This window comes from Nicotiana tabacum, chromosome 9 (assembly GCF_000715075.1).
Source record: "Nicotiana tabacum cultivar K326 chromosome 9, ASM71507v2, whole genome shotgun sequence".
NCBI classification, from domain to species: Eukaryota; Viridiplantae; Streptophyta; class Magnoliopsida; order Solanales; family Solanaceae; genus Nicotiana; species Nicotiana tabacum.
In genome coordinates, this window is record NC_134088.1 from 52937042 (window position 1) to 52964424 (window position 27383).

Sequence of the window (27383 nt, forward strand, 5' to 3'; positions counted from 1 at the left end):
AAATCGATGCTAAAATCAATCTCTCGCTCTGGAGGAATACCTGGAAGCTCATCTGGAAACACATCTGCATACTCTTTGACTATGGGAATAGACTGAAGTGTAGGTATCTCAGCATCTGCATCTCTAACTCGCACAATATGATAAATGCACCCTTTTGCGATCATTTTCCTTGCCTTCAGATAGGAAATAAACCTACCTCTGGGTGTTGGTGTATTACCTACCCATTCAAGGACTGGCTCACCCGGAAAATGAAATTTGGCTACCTTTGCTCGGCAATCAACTGTGGCATAGCAAGCTGCCAACCAGTCCATGCCCATGATAGCATCAAAGTCCATCATCTCTAGCTCAACTAGGTCAGCTGAGGTCTGACGACTACAAATTGTCACCGTACAACCTCGGTAAACCCGTCTAGCAATAATCGATTCTCCGACCGGTGTAGATACCGCAAAAGGATCACTTAGTATTTCAGGCACTATACCAAACTTCCTCGCGACAAATGGGGTAATATACGATAAAGTAGATCCTGGGTCTATCAAAGCATAAGCATCGTGAGAGCAAATGGTTAATATACCTGTCACAACGTCTGGTGAAGACTCCTGGTCCTGTCGACTCGCTAAAGCATAGATACGGTTCTGATTACCACTTGAACTGGAACCTCTACCTCTGCCTCGACCTCTACCAGCCGAAGACTGAGACTCACGCCTTGAAGGATGCACGGACATAGACGATCCTGTTGCTGAACTCGCTGGTTGTGCCATTCCCCCAGAATCTCTATTTGGGCAATCTCGCATCATATGCCCCGGACGCCCACATGTATAACAAGCATCAGAACCTGCTCGGCATTGACCCAAGTGTCCTCTACCACAGATGTCACACCGCGGAGGAAATGACCATGTCTGCGCAGAACCTCGTTGTCGCTGCAAACCCGACGCCCGTGAGCTCTCACCTGGTCCTGACTGAGTATAGCGGTCATACCCGTAACCCTGTAACTGAGGTGGCGGAGGCCTAGGTGGCCGTCCGAAGTACTGGGTCCTATAACTACCCTGAGATTGCTCCTGAGACCTGGGAAATCTCATCCTCTTACGTTGCCCTTGCTCAGCCCTCTCTGTACCCTGCTGCCGACGCCTACCCCTTTCTATATTCTGGGTGAATGCCTGAATCCGGGAGATATCCATACTATCCTGCAATGCAGCGGTGGCACATGCCTCGGTTAACTCTGGGGCTAACCCTGCTATAAACCTGTGAATCCTGTCCCGCATAGTAGAAACTATGGATGGTGCATATCTGGCCAATGAGTCAAAACGGAGACTATACTCTCGAACACTCATATTACCCTGCTTGAGGGCTAGAAACTGATCGACTCGAGCCTGTCGGATCTCCCGCGGTAAGTACTGGTCAAGGAAAGCATCTAAAAAATTCTCCCAAATAGCTGGAGGTGTATCACGTCCCCTGGACCTCTCCCATCCCTCATACCAAAGGATGGCTATATCTCGGAGTCGAAAAGCTGCTAGCTCAACTGCCTCTTTCTCCGTGGCATGCATAACACGAAAGATCCTGTGAAGCTGATCTATGAAATCCTGCGGGTCCTCCCTCTGATCTGTCCCCGTGAACTCTGGGGGACTCAAAGCAATAAACTCTCGGACCCTTGAACTCCCAGACCCCTCAGAAGTTCCTGCACTAGCTGATGCCCTAGCATGTTGCTGGGTAGCTACCAACTGTGTCAACAAATGCACCGCACTCCTTAAGTCCTGATCTGATGGAAGTGGAGGGGGAACTGGATGTGCGGTTTCCCTAGGAATCTCTGTAGTTGGTGGAGGAGCCGGTAATGGCTGAGTAGGGGTCTCCCCTTGAGCCTCAGACTGGGCCCCATCTACTGGGGGTACCCTGTTGGTCCCCTCACCTACTACTGTATCTCTCCTCTGGCTAGCCGTAGTCTTCCTAGTCACCGTCATCTGTGCATGCAAACACCAACACATAAGTTTAATTCAAATTTCCTATAACTCAGTTCTATAGCACGATTTAGATTTCAAAGAAGTGTAACCAACTCCTAAATGCCCTGTAGTTCCTTGCTTATATAATGTGGTGCACAACACAATCTATAAACAAGACCCTACTAGACACGGCTTGTAGACTCCCTAGGACAGAACTGCTCTGATACCAAGTTTGTCACGCCCCAAACCTAGGAGCGAGACAAGCACCCCGTGCCTCACCTAACCTGGCGTACCAAATTGCGACTAAGGGACTCTGAACACATAATGTCATACTTTGGACATGGGGCCACCTTGCAAGACAATTTGCGAAGCAAAATATAAAACTGAATGGAAACTAGCACTAACTAAATATCAATATAAAGCTAGGCCGACAAGGCCGTCATAGCTACTACAGCTGACAAACCACCAATTTATACAAACCCAACATAATGCACTAACCAACAGGATATGCCTACAAGCCTCTACTGATAGATGTACTGTGATCGGAACAGGGCCCCGACCTACCCATAACATATATACAGATATACATAAGATGTACACAAAACTCTAGTCCTGGCAACTCCGAAAGACGTGGAGCTTACCGATCAGGCGGAACTCGGAAAACACCTACTGAGGAGGTCTACCCGTCTGTCTGTCTGAACCTGCACGCATGAAATGCAGCGCCCCCAAAAAAGGGACGTCAGTACGAAATAATGTACCGAGTATGTAAGGCAATAAAATAACTGAAATCTGAAACTGAACTGATAATATGATAACTGAAATTAACTGGGAGTCAAAGATGATCTGGAGATATACTTACCTGCTGATACTGACTCAACTCCTTCAATATAGTAAGTAAAATAATTGTACGGCCTTATAAGGCTCGGTATATATAACTGCTCTGCCATAGTAGGCTCGCTTATAGGCGCTCGGCCATACTAGGCTATGTATCTCGACCATGCTGGGCTCGCTCATAGGCGCTCGGCCACAGTAGGCTCGGTATATAACTTTCCATCTGATCAGAGGTTGCCCAATAGGGGCCTGCCCATCGATTATAGCTCGATGGTAATGAAAATACTGTAATACTGTATATATAGGCTTGCTGCTCTCTTGACTGAAAGAAGACAATACTAAAATTGAATATAGAGTCTCGATAAGGAATAATATTGTAACTTATGAGACTAGAATAGTGTGAATAAATTCATGAATATGAACTTCTCTTTTTGTCTCATTACTAACACATGTAGCTACGAGATCATGCCAAAATGAAGGAAGGCTTAGCCTTAACATACCTTATCACAATCTTTTCAATCACCAAGTTGAACTCACCTCTTCGCACCTTAATCTACAAGAATGATAATAATACTATCGTTAAGTTACGAAAGGTACAACTATCGCACAACGAACGACAAACCTATTTTGTATTAAAACGGGCAGCATCTCCCCTATAATATGCCCTTCCTCCAACTTCAAGATAACACCAACAATACAAGGACAGAACAATAACAACATATATACATCATTTTCCAGCCCTATATACACCATCAAATACTACAAAACAGCCCAACACACCCCAATCTCTTCGTACACAAAACGACCACCGTAGTAGTGTCAAACGACCCGAAAATGTTATGACGAACGACCAGCCAACCACCCTACATTTATATGGTGTTTATAAACCCCCTTCCTCCTCCAAAACTCCACAAAATAGTAATAAAACACGCAGCCCAACAGCAACACAAAACAGTCCACAAAACAGTCCGCTACAAGTGAATAACTCGAACTCACGGCTTCCGATCACCATCCCGTGAGTTCTTACAAGTATAGAACGACTTACCATGAATTTACAGAAGAAAAAATGGATGTAATAGAGCAGTAAACTCACCTTATTTGTTGGATAACTCAGCTCCTATCTTGGTTCTTCAAACTCTAAGTTTTACCTCCAATTGGAACTTGAAAGGGAGAGAAAATCAATTAGGGTTTGTGGGAAATTTTTGGGAGGATTCTTTGCAGAGCTTATGTCTGGTTATTATGCTCTATTTTAAGTCTAATATATGAAGAAAATAGGCCCTTAAAAGGCCTCTTTGGACGACCCGAAATGGCCCATTTTTGGGCTTTCATTTAAGCAAGTAGGTGACACACCTACTTGTCACCTAGCAGCTTGCGCAGTATTGCAAAAATGCACATATCTCTCTACTCCGATGTCGTATTGACAAATGGTTTAATGAGTTGGAAAATAGACTCATAGATATTTAATTTGATGTGTGGAACACACCATAACTCTAAGTATATTGGGAGAAAATTGCAGTTACATTTGACCCAAAGTTTCAGTAAAACTTATGAATGTAACTTGTGATGACTTTCATCGACTTTTGTTCCACAACTCGCTTGACTTAAAAACATAACACACGGATGTAATACGACTAATATAAATCATAACATAATCTCTTTATCATGTTAATCACCCTAGTCTCACCCCAAAGGTACATGTTATAACATTCCCAACTTGTCGACTTTCGATGAAACATTGTTTTATTTAATTGCTTTAGCTTCTGAACTGTCCAACCCTCTTTGTACTTGTTGTTCATGATCTTCAATATTTGTAACCTCAGAGGTAACATGATTAACTTACTTTATATACTTTTAAATATTATCTCATTTTTTTGTCCTACATTAGTTTGCTTACGACGCATTTTTACATACGAAAATATAGGGTGTAACACTATCCCCCTAGGGTCACCCTCTCATGTGTCTTCTTGATGGTGTACACACGGATTGTTAGAAATCAATGGGTTTCTAGTTGATGTGGGCTTTGGGAAAGCTGATTAGTGGTTTGGTTTAATTACTGAAATTCTGATGTGGGCCTAAGAGCAGTAATATGATTTTTATTTGGATCGGGTTACACGCTGCAACAACTTGTTTGATTTGTTTATTGCATTTCGTCTTTACTTGCAATTTCCTTGGTTGATTACCTGATTTATTTGCATATCTTCTTTATATGTTGGATTCTTGACTGAGCAGAGCGCGTTACATTATTGTGTGCACTAAGGTGATTTCTTCTTCTTATTATTATTATTATTATTATTATTATTATTATTATTATTATTATTATTATTATTATTATTATTATTATTATTATTATTATTATTATTATTATTATTATTATTATTATTATTATTATTATTCACTTTTTGAATTTATGAATTGTATAGGTGATTAGCGAGTATCATTTATAATTCTTGCCATTATTACCTCACCGAGGTTAGTTATTGTTACATCCCGTAATTTTGTACGCTGGGTTTGTCATAAGATAATCGACATAAGTTCAAGGACAAGACTATTTTTGAGGTTATAATTACGTATGATATTTATAACAAGTGATAAGTAAGTGTTGTGAAGGTCATAGGGTAAACAAATCGAAGAAAGCGAGTTTCGTTGATGTTTGATATTTTGGGATAAAATACGGTTCAAGCAATAATACTCCGTATTTATGGACTAGTGCTATACAAGGTACCACACGATCATGATAGTAAGGTATATGAAGTATATTAGTATTTAAGTGAATCGAGACCTAGAAATTATTGTATAAATAATTGGTTAATATTGGTATAAAGTCATGGAATATGGGATTAGTTATTAAGTGGATAAGTGTCATTTGTATGAATCCACGCGGAACCATGAGAATAAGGGGGGCTCATGACTAATCAACTTTATAAGGATTAAGGTGGCAGCAAGTAGGGGATTCAATATTGACTAGGCAAGTCTTGGAGCTAGGTGGCAAGATTAGGGAGTTTTGGTGGCTTAGTCATCAAATTATTGGGGTGGATAAGTAGTCAAAATGTTTGGATAGGCTTGACTTGATAAGCCTCCCAACGTGGCAGCCAAGGAAAGCCCAATAAATGACTCTTAAGTCATAGAGCAAGATGTCACATTTTTGAAATTGGTGGATAAGTTAGGTGGGAACATCACCTCCCCCCCTCCCCCCCCACGTGGCAACAAGTGAAAATGATTCAAACACCCAAATGGTGACTCTTTGGTTTATGGGATTAGGTGGCGTTATAGGGGAAATTGTGGGCTGCCACATGGCATGAAGTTGGCCAAGGGTGTCACTAATTGTTCATATATGAGTCATAGCACTTAAAGTACATGGTTTACACGTGTAAAGTTTGGTGATGAGTCATTAGGTGTGCACCTAAAGGATTACACGTGTAGAATTGAAAGGAAGTCTTTAATGCTAGTATTATAACATCCCGTACTTTAGTACTAGGATGTAACCACGTGGCTACATAGTAAGGAGCAACAAGTGACTAATACAAGTTATCATGGAGGTGGCATCTTTATAGCAAATTAGGAAATTGTGGATAAGTATTGCTAGTAGTAGAACTAGATAAAGATTAGGTAGAGTAAAAGGGTGGATACGTGTACAAATTAGGTGAGGTTATGGAATGGGTGTCTAACTTTATTAGATGACCATGTGTCATAAATTAAGGAAAGAGTGGAGGGGGGAGGATCCCATGTGTAGTTGTGAGAGATAATATTTAGTGACTAAGCACTACTAGAGGTAAAGGTGGCATTCCTATAAATGGTGACTCTTGATTTATGTGGTTAGGTGGCATCTTTAAAGGATTTTTGGGCATAAGTAAGCCACAAAAGTAGGTCCCACAACCCACAATTATAATAGTTCTTCCTACATTATTAAGTGAGATGTATTTACATAGCTAGCAACGAAAAGGCTCTCACTTTGCTTACTATATTCCACAACGTTTTCTAGTCTTTTTAAGAAGGAGTGTTTGGTTCTTGTTCAAAATTAAGAAGGAGCAAAAATTGTTCTTGGAAAGCTCAAGTGAAAGTAGTTGATAATTTCTTCAAGTAAGGTATGCTAAGGTTATCCCTTCTTTTCTTTTGGTATGATCCATATGATACAAATGAAACGAGCAAACACACAATTTTCATAAATGACTCTATTCATAGAAGTACTAGGTGTGCCTATGTTCTTGATTTCCCATGTGCCCTACTATCATATCGTTTGTTCATGGGTTTCATGACATTCCGAGAGATCTTATTGACTCACTTTATTATGCATTGCATTCATTTATACATGTCTATTGACCTATGATCAGATGGCATTATATACACGTATATTATATGTATATGGGGTATGAGAAAAGTTACGACGTTATATACGCACCACCACCTGATCAACTGGTATACGTTGATGATTTTGTCCACAGAGGCTGAGATGATATGATGGGATGCCCTCAGAGGCTCTATAATGTTATGTACACATAGACTTATGCATTATATGACATTTATACGCATATGCATGACATTATAAATATTTCATGATTTACAAAGCTATCCAGACTTACAGGTTGAGTCCTTTATTCCATGTTTCTTTCATGTGCTTTAAACACTGATTTACATGCCTTACATACTTGGTACATTATTCGTATTGACGTTCTTTTGTTGTGGACACTGCATTCATGCCTGCAGGTATAGATAATCAGTTTGACGAGCCCTCATAGTAGATGAGGTTAGCATTCAGTGAAGGATCAGTAAGACTCCACTTCATTCGGAGTGCAGGCGAGTCTATAAGTCATCGTGTCAGAGTTTTGCTATAGACTTATGGGTAGGCCGGGTCTCTGTCCCGACCATGTTTTGATGTTGAATAATCTTAGAGGCTTTGTAGATACACTGGTTCATTATGTACAGAATGTCAGAGGCCTTGACGGCCCATATGTATTCATGCTTTAAGAATAATGTTTCATTGATACAACGTTTGCCCACTTATAGTTATACATTACGAGTCATGGCCATGTTGGCCCATGATAGTTGCAGAAGAAAAAGAAATGAGTTACAGAGTGGTTTCTCGGTCCAGTACGGCATCGGGTGCCAGCCACGCTCCCCAGGTTTGGGGGGCGTGACAGTTATGATACTTGATGAGTACATGGGGTCGGTTGTATTCATACTATACTTTTGCACCTTGCGTGCAAATCTTGGAGCTGAGATGTTGTGGATGACGAAAGTTGGCGCTGAAGATGTACCTGCCTTTTCTAGATATAGCTACTACTTGTCCTTGGTAGTTTTAGATTTGAATTATATTTATGTACATTCCAAACAGATGTTGTATTATTTTCATACTAGCTTTGTAAAATCTAAGTCTTAGTGGCTCATGACTTGTATTATCAATCCTTGGGTTGTTGTATGAATATTCAATTATTTTACTTATTGATTTCTTACTATTTTTATTAGAATTGTGTTAACTGTTATTTGGCTTACCTAGTGGGTTGGGTTAGGTGCCATCACGACTAAGTAGATTTTGGGTCATGACATGCAACTGCAAGGTTATTTCCTTAACTATCATCTTGTAATATTGTGTTTTCTTATTGAACCTACGACTGTTCCTTTCCACCCAGATATGATAGATAGTGGCTGGAAAGAGGAATCCTAAGATAGCTTTTCTTGGCCTGATGTTGTTCACCTAAGTTGATAACCGTGTAACCTCATTATCACATGTTCCAATTTGTCTTTGAAAACCCAGGCAGTGTAGTAGGGCCTTCCATATGTGCTGTGAGTAGGGGCAATAAAAAAATAGGTGTGCATGAGTTTCTTCTTCTGACGCTGCACACAGGACACTTTTATCCATTAGTATCCCCATATACTCAATTTGTCTACTATTGAAAGCCTATGCTGAACAACTAGCCATAGAATGCACTAGTGTTTAGGAACTAAGCGAGGTAGCAATGTCAGGTTTTTCCAAGGAACCTTTTGGTATTAGGGTAACAAAGCTCTGTAAGATTTATTAATGTTGAACTCTCCATATTTGGTGAGATTCTACAGCACAGTAGTGATATCAGTATCCATAGGAGCAGTCATGGCTTGTATAGCGAAGCTTTGTACCCATTCCCTTGCATCAAATACTTTCCTTACAAGCCAGCTGGCCTATTTAGGACTGCTCAAGGTAATCAAGTCCCTATCCTTTATGTAATAGTTGTGGACCCATAAACACTTATAGTTTGTCCTTCTTTATTGAAACCGCCCACAAGAGCTTGCATATAGAAACTTTGTTCCATAGGCATAGGCATGATGAATCAAGACAGTAAAGAGGGAAGATTCATGAACCTCTAATTAATGTGGAAGAAGAATCGGAACCGTTACAGAATCTTCATGAACAGTTACGGTTGCCAATTATAACGCTTCATTAATGTTATTAATGCTCATAATGATTCGGTCATAAAAGGGAAAAAATGTTATATTTGTAAATTCCTATATAAGGGAAGGAAATTTCACTTGTAAGGGGACGTTCTGATTATTATTGGAAGATAATTATTTTCTTGTGCTTTCAATTGATTATTTTGTCAATTCGTATTCTAATTTCCTTTCTTATTTCTGAGAGAATTTTGAATTTCTTGATTATCAGTAACTCGAGTACTTATAACAATAGGCTTTAACTAAGAATCCAATTCTTTGGTTAAACAAATTGGTTCCGTTACCGGGAATCTGATAATCTTCTCTTACTTTCCAAATCACTCTCTTTCAACTGAATCATATCGAATGCCAATGATAACAAACAACAGGTGGTAGGAACTCTAGTTCCGTCACCTCAAGGAACCCCACGCAATTCAAGAGAAACATCACCAGAAAGATCCACTACTCATAATAATGAACAACATGGAAATGAACAAACTGTCGAGCAGGATGCTATGAAGCAGTTAATCATTGAGTACGTGAATAATGCTCTCCAGGCTTTCGTGAGCGGACTACCAAGCTGTGCCACCCACACCTCCACCAAACAATACTGCAACTGTGGAAATTCCACGGTCAGGGTTGGTTAATTCGGGAAGCGGAGGAACTCCTAACGAGTCACGTGATGAGAGACCAGGTACGCCTAATTATTCTGATTTACAAACTTTAATACTAACCTTGCAGAAACAGGTGAAAGAACAAAATGACTGTATTGAGAAAATACCCGGCGTACCACCTGTGATCAAAGGAGTTGATTTCGACAAATATTCACAACAACCATGGAAACCAAGCGCAGCTCCATTACTAATTCCCCAAAAGTTCAAAATACCTGACATCCCAAAATACGATGGAACGACCGATCCACGTGACCACGTTACTGCATTCACCACGGGAGTAAAAGGCAATGATTTAACCAAGCAGGAGATTGAATCTGTGCTGGTCAAAAAGTTTGGGGAAACGCTTACTAAAGGAGCGTTAACATGGTACTCTCTTTTACCTAAAAATTCTATTAACTCTTTTGCTGAGCTTGCAGATCTATTTATAAAAGCACACTCGGGTGCACAAAAAGTTGAAAAGAGAATGGAGGATATATTCAAAGTAAAGCAAGGAGATACAGAATTGCTTCGAGAATTCGTAGACAGATTCCAACGTAAAAGAATGTTGCTACCAAGAGTACCTGATAATTGGGCAGCCATGGCATTTGCAAGCAATTTAAACGAGAAAAGTCCAGAAGCTACGAGGAGGCTTAAAGAGAGCCTACGAGAATTCCCTGGCACGACATGGAATGATGTCTATAATAGGTACAATACCAAATTATGGATCGAAGGAGATATCGTAGATCAGTCAAGGGTCAAAAAAAAAAATAGGTTCGAGGCGGTCAGAATCTGAGAAGAGCTCCGGTAAGAATAGGTACGAGCCTTATATGGGACCTTCATGGCGAGAAGCTCGTTCCAAATTCAAAAACGTGCGGGCTGATCATATGTACGCAAATAGAGATTCAGGTTCGTCATCGTCGAGATTCAGAAAAGATCGAGGTGAACGCAACAGAGATGCCAATACAAACGCAAGGTTTGGGGACTACAATTTTAATGTGAGTACCTCCGAGTTGGTCACTGTTTTAAGAAGCATGGGGGATAAGGTACGATGGCGTAAAGAGATGAGATCAAATCCAAATAGAAGAAACCCAGACTTTTGGTGCGAGTTCCATAATGACCACGGCCATAGAACATTAGACTGTAGATTATTACAAGGTGAGGTGGAACATTTATTGAAGTAGGGCTATCTGACAGAATTGTTCAGTGGGAAAGGCAAACAAGCTTACATGAAAAATAGGCAAGAGCCCCCAAAACCTCCGTCTCCAACGAGAACAGTAAATGTGATAAACAGCGGAGAAGAAGTCAACGTCGTAACCTATACAGCTGCGAGAAAAACAACAAAGTTCATAATAACTCACGGGAAGCGAACTCGCCAAACTCTGGAAGACGACAACATAACATTTGATGATGCAGATGCCGATGGATTAATGATTCCTCACAATGATGCACTGGTAATATCTTTACTTATATATGATACTAATGTAAAACGAGTTTTGATTGACCCAGGTAGCTCCGTGAACATCATTCTATTACGAGTGGTGAACGAAATGTTGATGGGCGGCCGTGTAGTTCCAAAAGCACGTACCTTATCTAGGTTTGATAACTCAACCGTTGTTACAAAGGGAGAGATTAAACTAAGCACATACGCAGAAAGGGTCATCAAAGAAACAAAATTTCAAGTGATAGACACGGATATGGCCTATAATGTGATTCTTGGGAGGCCGTGGATTCATGATATGGATGTTGTGCCATCCACATTACATCAGGTTATCAAATTCCCTTGAAAATGGGGAATTCAACAAATTCGAGAAGATCAACAAACTTCAAGGAGCATCAATTCAGTGATATAACCAAGTCAAAAAGATACGAATGCAAGTAAAAAAAAACGAGTGCAAGTCAAAAAGATACAGGTGCAAGTGAGAAAGATGTGGTAAATCAAATTTCAACATAAATTGTATCAAAACAAATAGACGTGGACTCCAGACCAGATGTAATTCAAGAGCCAGAGGAGAACGAAAATATTAAAACAACGATTGAGGAGCTTGAAGTTGTTCCACTATTCAAACAATGGCCAGATCGAAGAATTCGTATCGGAGCAAGGATAAATCCAGATAGGAGAGGTAAGTTAATTGAATATTTAAAAGCTAACGTGGATTGTTTTGCATGGTCCCATTCAGATATGATAGGTATACCTTCAGAGGTGATGACTCATAAATTAAATGAAGATCCATCATTCATACCTGTCAAACAAAAGAAGAGGAAGCAAGGATCATTCAAAGATCAAGTGATCGATGAAGAGGTACAAAACTCTTAAAGATCGATTCAATACGCGAGATAACATATCCTAAATGGTTAGCTAATACTGTGGTAGTTCCGAAACAGAATAGTAAATGGAGAGTTTGTGTGGATTACACTGACTTAAATAAAGCATGCCTGAATGATTCATTCCTTTTACCGCATATAGATTAATTGATTGATGCTACTACATGCCACAAATTATTAAGCTTTCTAGATGCATATTCTGGTTACAATCAAATAAAAATGGACCCCCTAGACGAAGAAAAAACTTCACTTTTTACAAACAGGGGGACTTATTGTTACAAAGTCATGCCTTTTGGCTTGAAAAATGCTGGAGCCACGTATCAGAGGTTGGTGACCAAGATGTTCCAAGAACACCTGGGGAAGGTGATGGAAGTGTACATTGATGATATGTTGGTCAAATCTACACAAACGGAAGATCATTTTCAACATCTTTCAACTACCTTCGAGATCCTCCGTAGATATAATATGAAACTAAACCCAGAAAAGTGCGCTTTCTTTTGGCATAGCTTCAGGTAAGTTTCTAGGCTTTCTCGTATCTAATAGAGGAATTGAAGTAAATCCTGCACAGATTAAAGCTATTGAAGAAATACCTGATATACTCACAAGCAAAAAAGAGGTATAAAGATTGACAGGTAGGATTGCAGCTCTGGGAAGATTCATTTCAAGATCTTCAGAGAAAAGCTTTAAATTCTTTTCAGTATTGAAGAAGCAAAATCAGTTTGAATGGACTGAGGAATGTCGACAAGCCCTCAAAGATTTAAAGGCATACTTAACAAATCCTCCCCTACTGTCTAAACCAAGGGATAGAGAAAGACTATTTGTATATCTTACAGTTGCAGAAGAAGGTATAAGTGCAGTTTTAGTAAGGAAGGATAAAGGTAAACAATCTCCTATTTATTATGTTAGTAAATCTTTATTAGATGCTGAAACTAGATATCCTCATCTAGAGAAACTAGCTTTAGCATTAGTTATGGCAGCTAGGAAATTGAGACCATATTTTCAATGTCATCCTATCTCTGTAGTAACTGCATATCCATTAAGGAATATTTTGCATAAACAAGAATTGTCAGGCAGACTAGCCAAGTGGACAATAGAACTAAGTGAATATGACATTATTTATCAACCTAGAACTGCAATAAAATCTCAAGTTTTAGCAGATTTCGTCGCAGATTTTAATACAAAAATAATTTCTGAAGTAGAAAAGGAATTACAAATTTTTACTGGAGCTAATCCAGGTACGTGGACTTTATTTACTGATGGCTCTTCAAATGTCAAAGGAGCCGGTTTAGGTATTGTCTTAATCCCACCCTCAGGTAAAAGTATAAGACAAGCAATTAAATGTTATCCTATTACTAACAATGAAGCAGAGTATGAAGCTGTAATTGCAGGTTTGGAACTAGCACGAGAACTCCCCATAGAGCAAATCATGATTAAAAGTGACTCTCAACTGGTAGTCAATCAGATGCATGGGACTTACACTGGTAGAGAGGCATGAATGCAACAATACTTGGAAAAGGCACGAGAACTGGTCAGGAAATTCCAATCATGGAAGGTCGTGCAAATACCCAGGGAAGAAAATGCATAAGCAGACGCGTTGGCTAACCTTGCTTCAGTTGCAGAAGTAACAAGTGAAGAAAATGCTATTGTAATATATTTATTTCATTCAGCACTTGACCAGGATAAACATGAGGTAAGCTTTAATAATTTAACCCGGGATTGGAGAAACGAGATTGTTAATTTTTTACAGTACGTGATCATACCTGAAGGCAAGAAAGAATCTCAAGTGCTTCGACGAAAAGCTGCTCATTACTGCCTAATTCGAGATAATTTATATCGAAAAATATTTGGCGGTCCTTTAGCAAGGTGCCTTGGACCCAATCAAACGGAGTACATGATGAGGGAAGTACATGAAGGACATTGCGGAAATCACGCAAGTGGAAAATCTTTAGTGAAAACACTAATCAAGGCAGGATACTACTGGCCTACAATGGAAGAAGATGCGGAAATTTTGTAGCCAAATGTGAAAAATGTCAACGATATGCCAACAATATGCATCGACCTGCAGAGTTATTACATACAGTTATTTTCCCATGGCCATTTATGAAATGGGGAATGGATATAGTAGGGCCTTTACCACAAGCTAAAGGAAAGGTACGGTTCTTATTAGTATTAACAAATTACTTTTCAAAATAGGTAGAGGCAGGAGCTTTCAAATAGGTACGAGAGAAGGAGGTGAAAGACTTCATTTGGCGAAACATTATATGCCGGTTTGGAGTCCCAAAAGAAATCATATGTGATAATAACCCACAATTTATAGGCTCAAAAATCATGAAGTTCTTTCAAAGTTGGCAAATCAAATGAATAACCTCTTCACCTTACCATCCCGTGGCAAATGGACAAGCTGAGTCAACGAATAAGATTATCATTAATAATTTGAAGAAGAGACTAGAAAAATCGAAAGGGAATTGGCCTGAAGAATTACCAGGAGTGTTATGGGCTTATAGAACCACAGCAAAAACAGCCATGGGAGAAACTCCATTTTCGCTTGTGTACAGTTCAGAAGCTTTAATCCCGGTTGAAATAGGAGAACCAAGCACAAGATTCACATCGGCAACGGAAGAGTCGAACGATGAGGAATTAAGAGCAAACTTGGACTTACTCGAACAAAGAAGAGAAGCAGCTTTAATATAGATAGCAGCACAAAAGAAAATTATAGAACGATACTACAGCAGAAAGGCTCACCTCAGGTACTTCAAAATTGGGGACTTCATTCTTAAAAAGGTCTTCCAATCAACGAAAACAATCAGAGAAGGAAAGTTAAATCCAAATTGGGAAGGACCCTATAAAGTTTGAGGTATCGCTGGAAAAGATGCCTACGAGTTAGAAACTATAGATGGCAAGGTTTTACCCTCGAGTTGGAATGCTGTTCATTTAAAGAAATACTATTTCTGAGCAAAAAAAATACCCACGGTCAGGTATCGTTCAATTACGATTTTTGTTATGTACAGTTAAAATTACACTAACAATTTTAGATGATAGGCAAAAAGCTAGCCCACACCAAATGATGATATTAGACCTGAAGGACACGCGGAAGCAACATTATTCCCGGTCTAGGGTTGCAACCTTTCTGATGGAAATATAAAGGGTTAAGCAGCCATCATCTAAATTATATATACCTCTGAGTCCCTTATATTTTTCCTTTTGAGGAAAAAGACCGCATGGAAGGAATAATCAAGTGCTCGAGATTTCATATTTCAAAGCTCAAATACTTGGGGGACTATATAATATACATATGATACACTTGGAGGACTATATATATATATATATAAGGAAGGCAAAGAAGACTGGAAAAGTCAGAATTCAAGCCAAGCCTATGGTCTACCCAACAAATCAAAATTTAAGAGCAAAGTCAAGAGCCAAAAATGCAAGCCTGATTCAAAAACCTATGAAAAATACACTCGTAGATGTAAATTTCAAAATCTTACGAATGTTTAGGTTAAAGGCAATATTTAGTCATGGGTTGCAAGATATACCCTTGAATTTTGTAAAATCTGTTGTAAAGAAAACAGTTACGAAAGAGTTATAGATGATACTTGAATACATGTAAAGTGTTATACAATTTGAAAGTTCGAATGATACAAAACTTCCTCAAAGTTATTCAAAGAAATGTGTGTGTGTTCCTATTTCTTCTTTCGTATGTTTATACCATTATGAAGTTGAGACGTCTTCTTCATTAAGTGTTGTTTATAAAAGGGCCCTCTTTTATAATTCGTGCCTGTTCAAAAAGTCACGGAGTATTGAAGCATTTTTAAATGCATAATAAAAGAGTAGAACAGAAACTCAAAATGAAATATTATATAAACCCGATTAAAACTAAGTGTAAACTTAGTTCAAACACAAAATGAAATATTATATAAACCCGGTTAAAACTAAGTGTAAACTTAGTTCAAACAAAAGTATTTGATATTGAACCCCAAAACGGATCAGGGGTAAAACTTGCCAACCATTCCACAAATAAATAAAAAACAAACACAATAAACTTTCCAAACACAAGTTCACTATGGGGCAGATTCTAAAGTAGCACTATCAGCAGCGGGAGAAGTCAAGATGGCATCATCAGCAGCAGCAGAAGGTTCGACTTGAGCAGAAGAGATTTGAACACTAACTTCACCAGGAGTAAGTTCATCACCCTCGGGAATGCCGACCTCAGGTGAAGAAACGTTTTGACTCTGCTGAGTTTTTTCAATCGTTTCCTTAGTTTTTGCAATCTCAGCAGTCAAGTCAAAACCTTCCCGGTTAGCATCCATCAAAGTCTCGAGGCGCGTGTTCAAGAAAGCCCAACTTACATCAAGAGTTGATTTATTCTCAAGGGCCTCGTAATCCCTCTCCCATTGCTCAATTTCGGCCTTCAACTCTTCTTTTTCAGTCAAAGTAGCATCATAAGAAGTTTGTAAAGGGGCGAGTGATCTCTCTAAGAATTGGACCTTGTTAGAAGATGCACGGAGGTCTTCTTGTGCTTGAGTGAGAGTTTGAACAAGCTCCCCGGCATAGACTTCCTTCTGATTAAGCAGTTCTTTCAGACCCCTAATTTCCTCAGTAGCTTTAGAAAGTTGCTCGACAAATGAAGACTCAAGGAGGTGTTTATCCTTGCCCACTTGACTGGAAGAGGCTTTTTCAATCGCCAATTCTGCTGCCATCACTTTCACTTGCTGTTCCAAAGCACACTTTTCCTCATCTAAAACTTTTTTTTCTAACTGAAGGCCTTCAAATTGTTCTTTCCAGTTGTCCGCTTCCGTATGATAGTCATTGACTAACTGCTCAGTATGGACAATTCTCTTCATCAGCTCTGTGCCTATCAGGTTGATCTACAAAAGAAAGGGAAAAAATGATTATCAAACAAAGATAAAGAGATCACAAGGAAAGTAAAAAAAAAAAACAAGGCTTATACCTTCAAAGATGAATGGACAATGTCATTCATCCATGTCAAAGAACTGTGGTTTTCCAATTCAGACTTCTCAACTGGGCCAATCAGCGGTTTCAGCCATACATCAGCTTGGCCAGACTTTTTCAAAAGATTACCATTCTCGGGGACTACAATGGTAACTTTTTTCATCATCCTACTGCTACTGGAAGAACCAACTTCAACATGAGAAGTGGTAGCAATAGGGATAGTTGAGGAAGTAAAAATAGCCACGGGAGAAGCAGTAGCAACAACAACAGGTGCGGGAAACTGAGAACCAATAAGAGCAGATACTGGAAAGGACGCAAAGGGTGCTTCATCAGAAACTAAGCCAAAGTCTTCACTATCAAACCCACGAGAAAATAACTGTTCTGTAGAGTCATGAGGTGCAGCAATCATCTCTTCATCAGAGCTCACCAAAGTGGCATTTTCAGGCTCATTCACGGGAACTGAATTTGGAGGAGGAATGGCTTCATCATCCAAAACAACACGTTTCCTAGCCCGAGGCTTACACACTAAAGAGCCCTCCTCTCGTTCCTCTTCACCCTCAGAGCCATGAGCTCTCTCTGCTTTTCTCTTTGATGAAGAACTCAAATCATCTCTTGAGCCATGGACAAAGAAAGTCTTGATGAAGCAATAAACGCAGCACTAACACCCCGAATGGGAAACACTAGCAGAAGAAGTTAGTAAATCTCCAAATAAATATGAAAGAAAGGTAGAAAGTTAAAGGGAAGCATACCATGAGTTTTAACTTTCCAACCAAACCTATGAGAAAGGTATTTCCAAGACCTTCCTTTCATAGGAGCAACCGACAATAATTTTTCTACCCAAGCACGGAAGTCTGGTATTTCTTAAACAACTTCCATGGTTGCTAAAAAGAAAAAAAAATAGCCACGTGATCGTAAGTTTCTTCTTCCTGCATAAAAGAGAAGAAAGATATCTAAAAAAAACTTACGTGCAAAGTTCCATTTTTCTGGAAAAGGCATGTTCTCTTCACCCACTAAATCACTTGTGGGAGCATCAACAAAACGGGCATACCGGCCACGATCTTTATCATCTTCAAGGCTAACCAAAACCGTTTTACTCCTAGCCACGAGAGTAAATACCCCTGAACGAAACAACTTAGGGGAATAAAGATGAAGCATGTGTTGAAAGGTGAATGGTAAAGAGGCCGAATTAGCCAGGTATCTTAAAAATGCAACATCTCTCCATACAATAGGACCAATCTGTCCTAAGCAAACGTTAAAGAAACGGTAAAATTCTATGATGGCTGGGTCAATAGGTGGTCTAAAACCTAACGTAAAAGGATATGTGTAAACGAAAGAGTAACCAGCTTGGAACGAAGTAATCCTTTGGTTTGGACCAGGAACTAAAATTAGAAAGTCAAATTTCCAATGGCATTCTCTTCGCATAAGAGAAATCAAACCCTCAGTAATTTGGGAAGGATAAACATTGGCACGATCATGGAAAGTCATAGAAGTAACTTGATTTCTAATTGATTCACGACCAGTGGAGAAAGAAAATTTTGCAGGAATAATTTCATCAACAATTGGTTCTCGAATAGGTTCACTCGAATCTCTATTTTTGGCAGAAGATCTATGAGTTGAAGAAGACCTAGTTCTAGAAGAAGAAGGGGTAGCAACGTTGGGTTGAGAAGTAGAACCACGAACAGATAAAGATCCTAAGCTACGCAACCTACTGCCTCTTCTACTTCTAACAGGAGCATTTGAAGGGGGAAGTTCATCTATAATTACTACTATACGAGGATCAGGGTTCGATGAAGACATGGTTGTACAGTAAAATAATACGTGCTGATGTTTAAGAACGATTATGGAAGAAGAATACTGTAGATTGAAGGTTTTTGTGAAAGCAAAGGCATAAGAGGTATTTATAAGAAGAAGCAACCGTCATGTAAAGGGAGTCATGATGGAAACGTCATAATGAAACAGTTATTTCGTGACTGACGCAGCCGCAGGAAAGCCCTAAGAACCGCTGAAGAGTCGCAGACCCAATCGATAAATTCCACGTGGCACATGCATTAAATGTAAGTGACATACGACGCGTTGGTTCTAAAAAAGACACAATGATACATGGAAAACGACGGCAAAAAATTCCCGCCATAAATGTGTACCACTTCCCAAATATTCAATTGCTGAATATTTGGCAAGTGGGGGGACTATCTGTATTAGTAAAAAATAAATATTACACATGAAATTATATGAGGATGGCAAGGCAAGAAACGTGGATCACTAAGAAGATGACAACTGGAGTGTCGCATTAAAAGATTTATGATTTACAACAGGTACGAGCAAATCACTCACGAGACGAAAGGGTACGGTTGCTCGAGCCTAAATTACTCAGTGAAGAGACATAGGCAGGATGAATTAAGACAATAAAGAGGAAAGATTCATGAACCTCTAATTAATGTGGAAGAAGAATCGAAACCGTTACAGAATCTTCATGAACAGTTACAGTTGCCAATTATAACGTTTCATTAATGTCATTAATGCTTATAATGATTCGGTCATAAAAGGGAAGAAACGTTATATTTGTAAATTCCTATATAAGGGAAGGGAATTTCACTTGTAAGGGAACGTTCTGATTATTATTGGAAGATAATTATTTTCTTGTGCTTTCAATTGATTATTTTGTCATTTCTTATTCTAATTTCCTTTTTTATTTCTGAGAGAATATTGAATTTCTTGATTATCAGTAACCCGAGTACTTCTAAAAATAGGCTTTAACTGAGAATCTAATTCTTTGGTTAAACATTTAACCCTTTTGCTTTATCCTCTAGTAGTTTCAATCGTTTCCATACCACGTACATTTGGTTCCATGTTACCTCTTGTTCCCAGGTTCCATTAACTAAATCTTTGAAGTCTTGATGTTGCACTGCTGTTGCAGCAATACATTCAATAGCCTGAAGGGCCTTCTCAATATAGCCTTTGCAGTTCCAGTATTTAACAACACAAGTGAGTGGCCTGAGCCATCAAGTAAGATATAGTCTGTCTCAAAATTGATATAATTATAGAACTAGTGACCATTCTCAAAAGCCCAATCTATATTGCTATAGATTCTGTCTTCAACTCCCCTTTTGTTGCACCAGGAGTATTGGCATCCTCCCCTAGTGATCTTCCCTATTCCCAAGTCCTCTATATATTGCTGGAAGTCAGCTACCTCAATTGGTTGGATAGGTACCCATTCAGTCTATCCTCCACCGATAGGAAAATATTAAAATCTCTTACTATCAGCCAAGATTTATTCACTGTACTATCAATATTCGTAAGTTGATCCCATAATCCTTTATTTTCTGCAATTGTATGGAGACCATACACAACAATCATCAAACAAGAAAATGAGGAATTCTTGTCACTAATCTTGCAATGGATTAACTAAGATGTCTCCAACATTATTGAGACATTGACATTAGGATTTCTCCATCTTATCCAAATCCTCTCATTTGGTGCACTTGCATTGTTTGAGAAGAAAAATACTATTCTACTCCTAGTTTTCTTTTGATCATATCAGCTTTTGGTAGTTTGACTCTAGTCTCCAAACATCCAATAATATCTGCTTTATTTTTTTTGCATAAAGAATTTTAATTCCTTCTGCTTAAACGACTTATTTAGCCTTCTAATATTTCAAGAAGAAATGATCATGGGTGAAGATATGTTTGAAGGTATTGTCCTTTATAACCTTATTTATATCACTTCTGGTCATCCCATAACTTTGAGAAGCCTCATGCACCTCTGTTGTATTTTGCTTGCCTTCCTGAATTCTCAAGGGAGCAAAAATATTTCTTATTGCAGATTGCATATTGGACCTCATCCAATATTTTCTGTTGGTTCTTACTCTTCCGAGCAGTCTCCACCTTCTTTCCTCTATCAGTAGTCTCCTTTTGAACTGGTGCTATCTGCTCCTGCAATAGTGTCTCTTAAGGTGGAGGAGTTGTTGGTTGCTCTCTCACTTCAGGTTTTGCCTTTCATTCAAGCTTCTTCTTTTTTTTCTTACTCTTGTTCTGCTGCACATGTAGCTTGCTAGGCTCAGAGTTATGACTTTATTTGTATCCCCAGTGAAATGCCCAAATTGGTAACAATCTAAGCATAACTTTGGTTCCCATTCATACTCAATCACCCGCTCCCAAATAGTCCCATCAACTTTCTCAATAGGCAGTGTTTGGGGATGGGGTTTTGTGATGTCCATTTCAATCAGAGCTCTAGCACATGACACCCTTTCACAATTAGCCGTTCGTTTATCAGTACATAATCGTTTTCCCAGAAAACTAGCGGTCCTTCCGAAATTCTCTTCAGTCAAATAAATTAAGGGTAAACCGGGGAAGGCAATCTCTTATTTTACCTTTGTATTTTTGAATGTTTCATTATTTTATTAATCTCCATATAGATAACCATTATATTATTTTTTTGTCATCGTCATTTCTGTTATTTTTATTATTTTTAGAAATTGACTGGTGTCAATCAATTTCATAAATTATGTGCATAATTTTTTAATATTTTGCCGAATCATTTAGTAATTAGTATCAAGGAGTGTGAGAAAAAAGTAGCAAAATGGCCAACTAAAAATTCTACCATTCCAATTAAAGATGACACAACTATTATTTTAACAACCAAACGTTTCTCTTTAACTATGATCTTTAGACACTCAAAGATATTTCAATCTATTGAAAGTTTGACCTTTTTATATGATTTGCAAATATAGAAATTATATTATTTGATTTTTTTTTAATTTCTTAAGTTTATGTAAAAAAAACATGATTACTTTTATACTTTTTCTATGACCTTGTATAAACCAAATAGGAAGGACAAGATAAATTTTAGCGCCTTTTCAGTATTATTATTATTATTATTATTATTATTATTATTATTATTATTATGAGAAGGCGCCAAGAAGCGCAAGTTAGTTGGGATGGCGCAGATTAAGGTAATAAACAGCTCAACATATTCTCACAGCATTTAATTTTTAGTTAAACGCCGAACCAAAACGAATGGTGCGTTTCGGACATGTCCGCACATGCCTATAATGTCACAAAACCAACATTTATACTAAATAAAAACAAAAAATCCTCCATTTTTCTATCTCCTTCGTCTTCCTCCCCTTTTTTTTCTAAATTTTTTTTGCAGAAAACAACTCATACAGAAATAATTTTTTTTAATTTTTGCAGAAAACAACTCATACAAGAAATAAAGCCAAAGGCAACGGTAAATGGACGTTTTGAAGGAGGATTTAAAATAAGAGGTTAGATTGATTGATTGATTGATTAATTGATTAATTTGGGTACTTAGTGGTTCTTTTTCATTGGATCGTTTATTTGATTATATTTGATTTAGGTGGTTATTGTTTGTTTTGTATAGAAAATGGATGAACGGACAATGGAGGAGTAAATGTAAATTTGGGAAGCTATATTTTGTTTTTTGGAATTAATAAGGAGGTAATTTTTTCTATCGGATTTGGAAGGGGACCGAACAATGTTGTCCAAGGGTGAACATCAAACGGTCCCATTGTCTGTATTGCTGAAAAGGGAACTGGCCAATGAGAAGATTGAAAGGCCCGAGATTTCTCACGGTCAAGCTAGTCAGAGCAAGAAAGGGGAAGACTTCACCTTCCTCAAGACCGAATGCCAGCGGGTTTTGGGAGATGGAGTTACTACCTTTTCTGTTTTTGGGGTAGGATTTGATGTTTCTATCTTATGTTTTTAAGAAATGTGTCCTTTATCGATGCCTTTGCATAATAAATTATCATATTAGATCGTAGCTACCTTTAGTGAAGGGGTTCAATTGAATCCCGTTTGTAAGAAAATTACACTGTGCAAAAAGAGTAAAAATAAATGTTTTCTGCACATATATAAGTCCTTGAATCCCCTTGACACAGGTTCAAATCTTAGGCGTGACATTCTTACATTATTTTGAATCCCCTTATTCAAATTCTTGGCTCCACCACTAGATTGTGGACATCACAGTGTCTTCTATATGCTCATGATATCTTTTGTATGCTAATGCTATATTCCTTCTTATCCTTCTTTTTGGATAAGAATTTGTCATATCAAATCATAGATTTCTTGCTGAATCTGATAAGTTCTGTAGTATCCTATATGGTTGAGAAAGATGATCATGGTGCCAACTTTGGACATTTTTGCCTTGATCTTACTTTGACATGTTTTCCGTGTAGAATCAATAGTTATCTCAAGTGGGAGAAGTCCTTTATTTTTCCTTTTAAGATTGTTGGCCAGGAATCCACTAGTTCTTGTGAATGAAGCATTTTTTTGTTATGGTTTCACCTGAAATTTTTGCATGTTTGACCAAAAATTCTTTCTCAGCAAATTGTTGAACATCGGTAGTCGCACTTCCCTTTTTTGTTTTTATATGATTGCAGTCATGTAATTTGTATTTCATTCCTTTTGTAGTTATTTGATGGGCACAATGGGTCGGCAGCTGCTATATATTCTAAAGAGAATCTCTTGCAGAATGTCTTGAGTGCTATTCCCTCAGACCTCAACAGAGATGAGTGGGTTGCAGCATTGCCTAGGGCTTTGGTTGCAGGATTCGTCAAGACAGACAAAGAATTCCAAGAAAAAGGTATTAGTTGTTTCTATATAGAAGAAAACTAATATAAGCATGCTGTGAAAACCTATCATAGAGTTTCTCCATGAAAATGTAAATGATACAAGAAACTTTGTAGCTACGGTGATTCTATTCTGCGTGTTTTAGATATAATACAAAAATCATGTGAACCTCTTTACTATTTCTTGTAAACAATTTGTTTTTCTTTTATAATTTAATTAAGAGAAATCAATAGTTTTTTTTCCCGTAATAGTGTGAATATATTATTCTGATATTACTTGTGTAATCTTGCAGCACAGAAATCAGGGACAACAGTCACGTTCGTTATAATTGAAGGATGGGTTGTAACAGTTGCTTCAGTTGGCGATTCTCGATGTATATTAGAATCTGCTGAAGGGGGAATTTATTATCTATCAGCTGATCATAGACTAGAGTGCAATGAAGAGGAGTGAGATGCTTTTTATGACTTTAACTAACTAATTAATATGGGTTTGCCTCTTGAATAACATTTTAATAGTTTATGTTGAATTGAATAGGAGGGAACGCATAACAACAAGTGGTGGAGAGGTTGGTCGGCTTAATACTGGTGGTGGAACACAGGTATCTTTTTGTTTAGCCCGTTACCCGTTTCTTTCTTTTGCACACTCAATACATTTATCATGAAGTGTGGTAATTAATGGGAATGTAGCTGCATTCAGCATAAAAACTGCGTCATTTCTTTTATTGGCATGTCATAATTTCCATTTATATTCTTTCACTTTTCTATTTTGGGCTTTTATTCCTTTTCTTGAGGAAAGTTTGTCTTACCAAGTGATCCAAATTCATTTCAGATTGGTCCTTTGAGATGTTGGCCTGGTGGGTTATGCCTCTCTCGATCCATTGGAGATATGGATGTTGGCGAGTTCATTGTTCCTGTACCCTATGTAAAGCAAGTAAAGGTTTGTCTACCATGTGTTAGCTTCCTCTTTGCATTTCTGTTTTGGGTCTATTGCTCAAGTGCATATGTCCTTTGTGTATTTGCAACCACATATTTCAGCTTGCAAACTTTAAAGCATTCAATTGTGAAGAGTGAAGACTCCAATCCACACCCACTTATGATTGATCTACATCAAGTTTGGGAAGATGAAACTGCGTTTGAAAACTTCAAAGATTGAAGCCGTGCTTTAAATCAAAGTATTTCTTGATGGGAAGTTGGAATCTTGTAAATGCCTTTCCTAGATCTCTGCTTTCTTCACAGTGGAGTGGAGTCTTGTCACGATTCATTTTCTCTTTCCATCATTCCTGGAAATAATTTCCATTACTGCAATTTTGGCGACCCTTTTGCTTTGGATGCTTCTTTGTCAAAACTTAGTGCTTATTATAGTATCTAATCCAGTCATGATATGTTCAAATTTGAGGAAATACAGCAGTTCCAGATTGTAAAATTTCCTTGTATCTTTGTGAACCTCTTGCATTTTAGTGCAAGTGATAGAATGCCATTGATAGTCTAATCATGATATGCCTTTTCAAGAAGTCAATGTATGGGTAGATGGAGCTGGAATTGATCGTATCCAGGGTTGCTGGACGTAACTCATTAATATTTTACTGTAAAGTATTTAACAGAAACCAATGCACTTTCTGGTTTTCAGCGCCTATAAGAAACATCAGAACATTGTGCATTCTTTCATTTGATTTTCCCTTTTCTCCAGTATGTCAGCTTTTAGATGTTCCTGAATCTTTTGATTTACTAATTCTACTCAAGTTCTAATCTTTTGTTTATATTATACATTTCCTGAACATGTTCAACATTACGTGAACAGCTATCTTCAGCAGGTGGAAGGCTTGTAATAGCAAGCGATGGTGTCTGGGATGCTTTGTCTGCAGAAATGGCTGTAGAATGTTGTCGTGGAATGCCTCCGGATGCTGCAGCTTCTCAAATTGTTAAGGTAATATCCTTACTTGATATCCAATAGGTTAATTATGATATAATTTACTTTATTAAATTTTCCAATTATCTAGTGTTACCTCTCTCCTCCAATTTGCAGGAAGCCGTGCAGCCAAAAGGGATTCGAGATGACACTACCTGTATTGTGGTTGATATACAGCCCCCAGAAAAGCCAAATCCTCCCCAGCCACCACCCAAAAAGTCAGGGAAGAAAGTGTTTAAGTCTATATTTCGCAAAATAACATCCGAGTCATCTTCTAATACTGAGAGAGATTATGATGAACCAGATGTTGTGGAAGAACTATTTGAGGAAGGATCTGCATCACTTTCTGACAGGTTTGTGTCATGCTAATTCTGATGCATCCACTGTCATATGGGATATCCCTTTTAGATATTGTGGTGAAGTACCCCTGGTGTTTATATTTGCTATCTTCATATGACTGCAGGTTAGATACTAAGTATCCAGTTTGCAACATGTTTAAGTTATTCATGTGTGCCGTCTGTCAAGTAGAGATAAAACCTGGAGAAGGTATTTCAATACATGCTGGCTCTTTGAATACAAGAAATGCTCGTCCATGGGATGGCCCTTTCCTTTGCTCAAGCTGCCAAGTGAAGAAAGAAGCCATGGAAGGAAAAAGACCTTCCGGAAGTAAGTCGATTCATTTTCTGCTGAAATGCTACACTTTGGCCCTCTAAAATTACTGATCATCCATGTTTTACTTTTGCAGATGGAAGATATAGTAGTGACAGCGACTAGTTAACCCCAAAATGCAACTACTAACTATTGCTTCACCCATGATTATAGTTTGGAGTTCCACCGTCATTAACAAAACATTCCTTCTGTTTCATTAAACAAAATATAATTGCTTCTGTGGCATCTCAAACACAAGCGTCAACCGTTCTGGTTTGCCTCTTTTAGGTCGAAAGACGGAGAGAGACGACTACCCCAGTATACCGCAGAGACACTTTCTGAAAAAGTTCACATTTCAAGTACACCTGGCCCCATCATGAAGTGGTAAGACAATGGAAACTTAAGACCATATATAAAGCATATCAGAGGTAATTTCTCTCTGATTGTCATCACTGCTATAACACTGATTCTTTTTCTTGTGTAGAATTAATAGTGAGTGAAAGGCATTGATCAGTGTAACTTTATTAGCTAGGAAGATTGATCAGGATTGTTAGGTTGTTTTTCTTTATCCTTTTTTACCTCCCTTGTTCTCCCCACTTGATAAAGTTTGCTGATCACCCTGTTGTTAAATTTATTCTTGTATAATTCCTTTCTTCTTAAACCAAGAAGGGGTAACCATTCAAATCAGATTGTTCTTTCAAGTCCTTTCTTTTTGGGCTTTTTAAACAAAGACATGGAATCTCTGTATTTTTATCTGATCATTTCGTCTTCTCTATGTGGAAGTATTGCTATTCATCACTTTTTTTTCTTGCCATTTTACCTCTTTTAGTAAGACTTTCTTTCGTGAAACTTTTAGCAAGTCTATGTTTTCATCTGTAACAAAGTAACCATATATTTAAACTACATCACTGATGATCTTCTTGGTATGGGATGGCTCATTCATTTCCTCCTCCCCGCCCCTTGAAAATAGAGAACCAAGCCAGCTTCTGATCCATTCATTTCCACAAGCGGGGAGCAGTGGCGGATGGAGGGAATACTTACTGGGTTCAATCAAACTCAATGTTTTCGATACAATATGTATATATACATAGATGTATATAGGGTAAAATATGATATGACACGTGGTCATCTAAGGGAAGGACACGTGGAACCCAATACAG

At 38.3% G+C, this 27383-nt stretch overlaps 1 protein-coding gene across 2 annotated transcripts; it reads left to right on the forward strand.

The window, feature by feature from the left end:
* The first annotated feature begins 22078 nt into the window (after positions 1-22078).
* LOC107764370 (putative protein phosphatase 2C 12) lies at positions 22079-26981 on the forward strand. 2 transcript variants are annotated; one of them, XM_075221682.1, is made up of 10 exons: positions 22079-22346; positions 22463-22774; positions 23512-23683; positions 23963-24116; positions 24205-24268; positions 24499-24606; positions 25468-25593; positions 25693-25928; positions 26039-26241; positions 26321-26981. In XM_075221682.1, exons 2-10 carry the CDS (start codon positions 22577-22579, stop codon positions 26347-26349), a joined length of 1290 nt encoding a protein of 429 aa, XP_075077783.1. In that variant the 5' UTR covers positions 22079-22346; positions 22463-22576; the 3' UTR covers positions 26350-26981. The 2 variants fall into 2 exon arrangements, with proteins under 2 accessions (XP_075077783.1, XP_075077784.1); XM_075221683.1 differs by having other exon boundaries at positions 22254-22346; positions 23572-23683.
* The last annotated feature ends 402 nt before the right edge of the window (positions 26982-27383 follow it).

Bases quoted from the DNA above. Each gene is read 5' to 3' on its own strand.
- LOC107764370 (XM_075221682.1), top strand. From the start codon at position 22,577: ATGTTGTCCAAGGGTGAACATCAAACGGTCCCATTGTCTGTATTGCTG. The intron at 24,269-24,498 runs GTATCTTTTTGT...AATTCATTTCAG, and splicing joins ATACTGGTGGTGGAACACAG to ATTGGTCCTTTGAGATGTTG. The intron at 25,929-26,038 runs GTTTGTGTCATG...ATATGACTGCAG, and splicing joins TCTGCATCACTTTCTGACAG to GTTAGATACTAAGTATCCAG.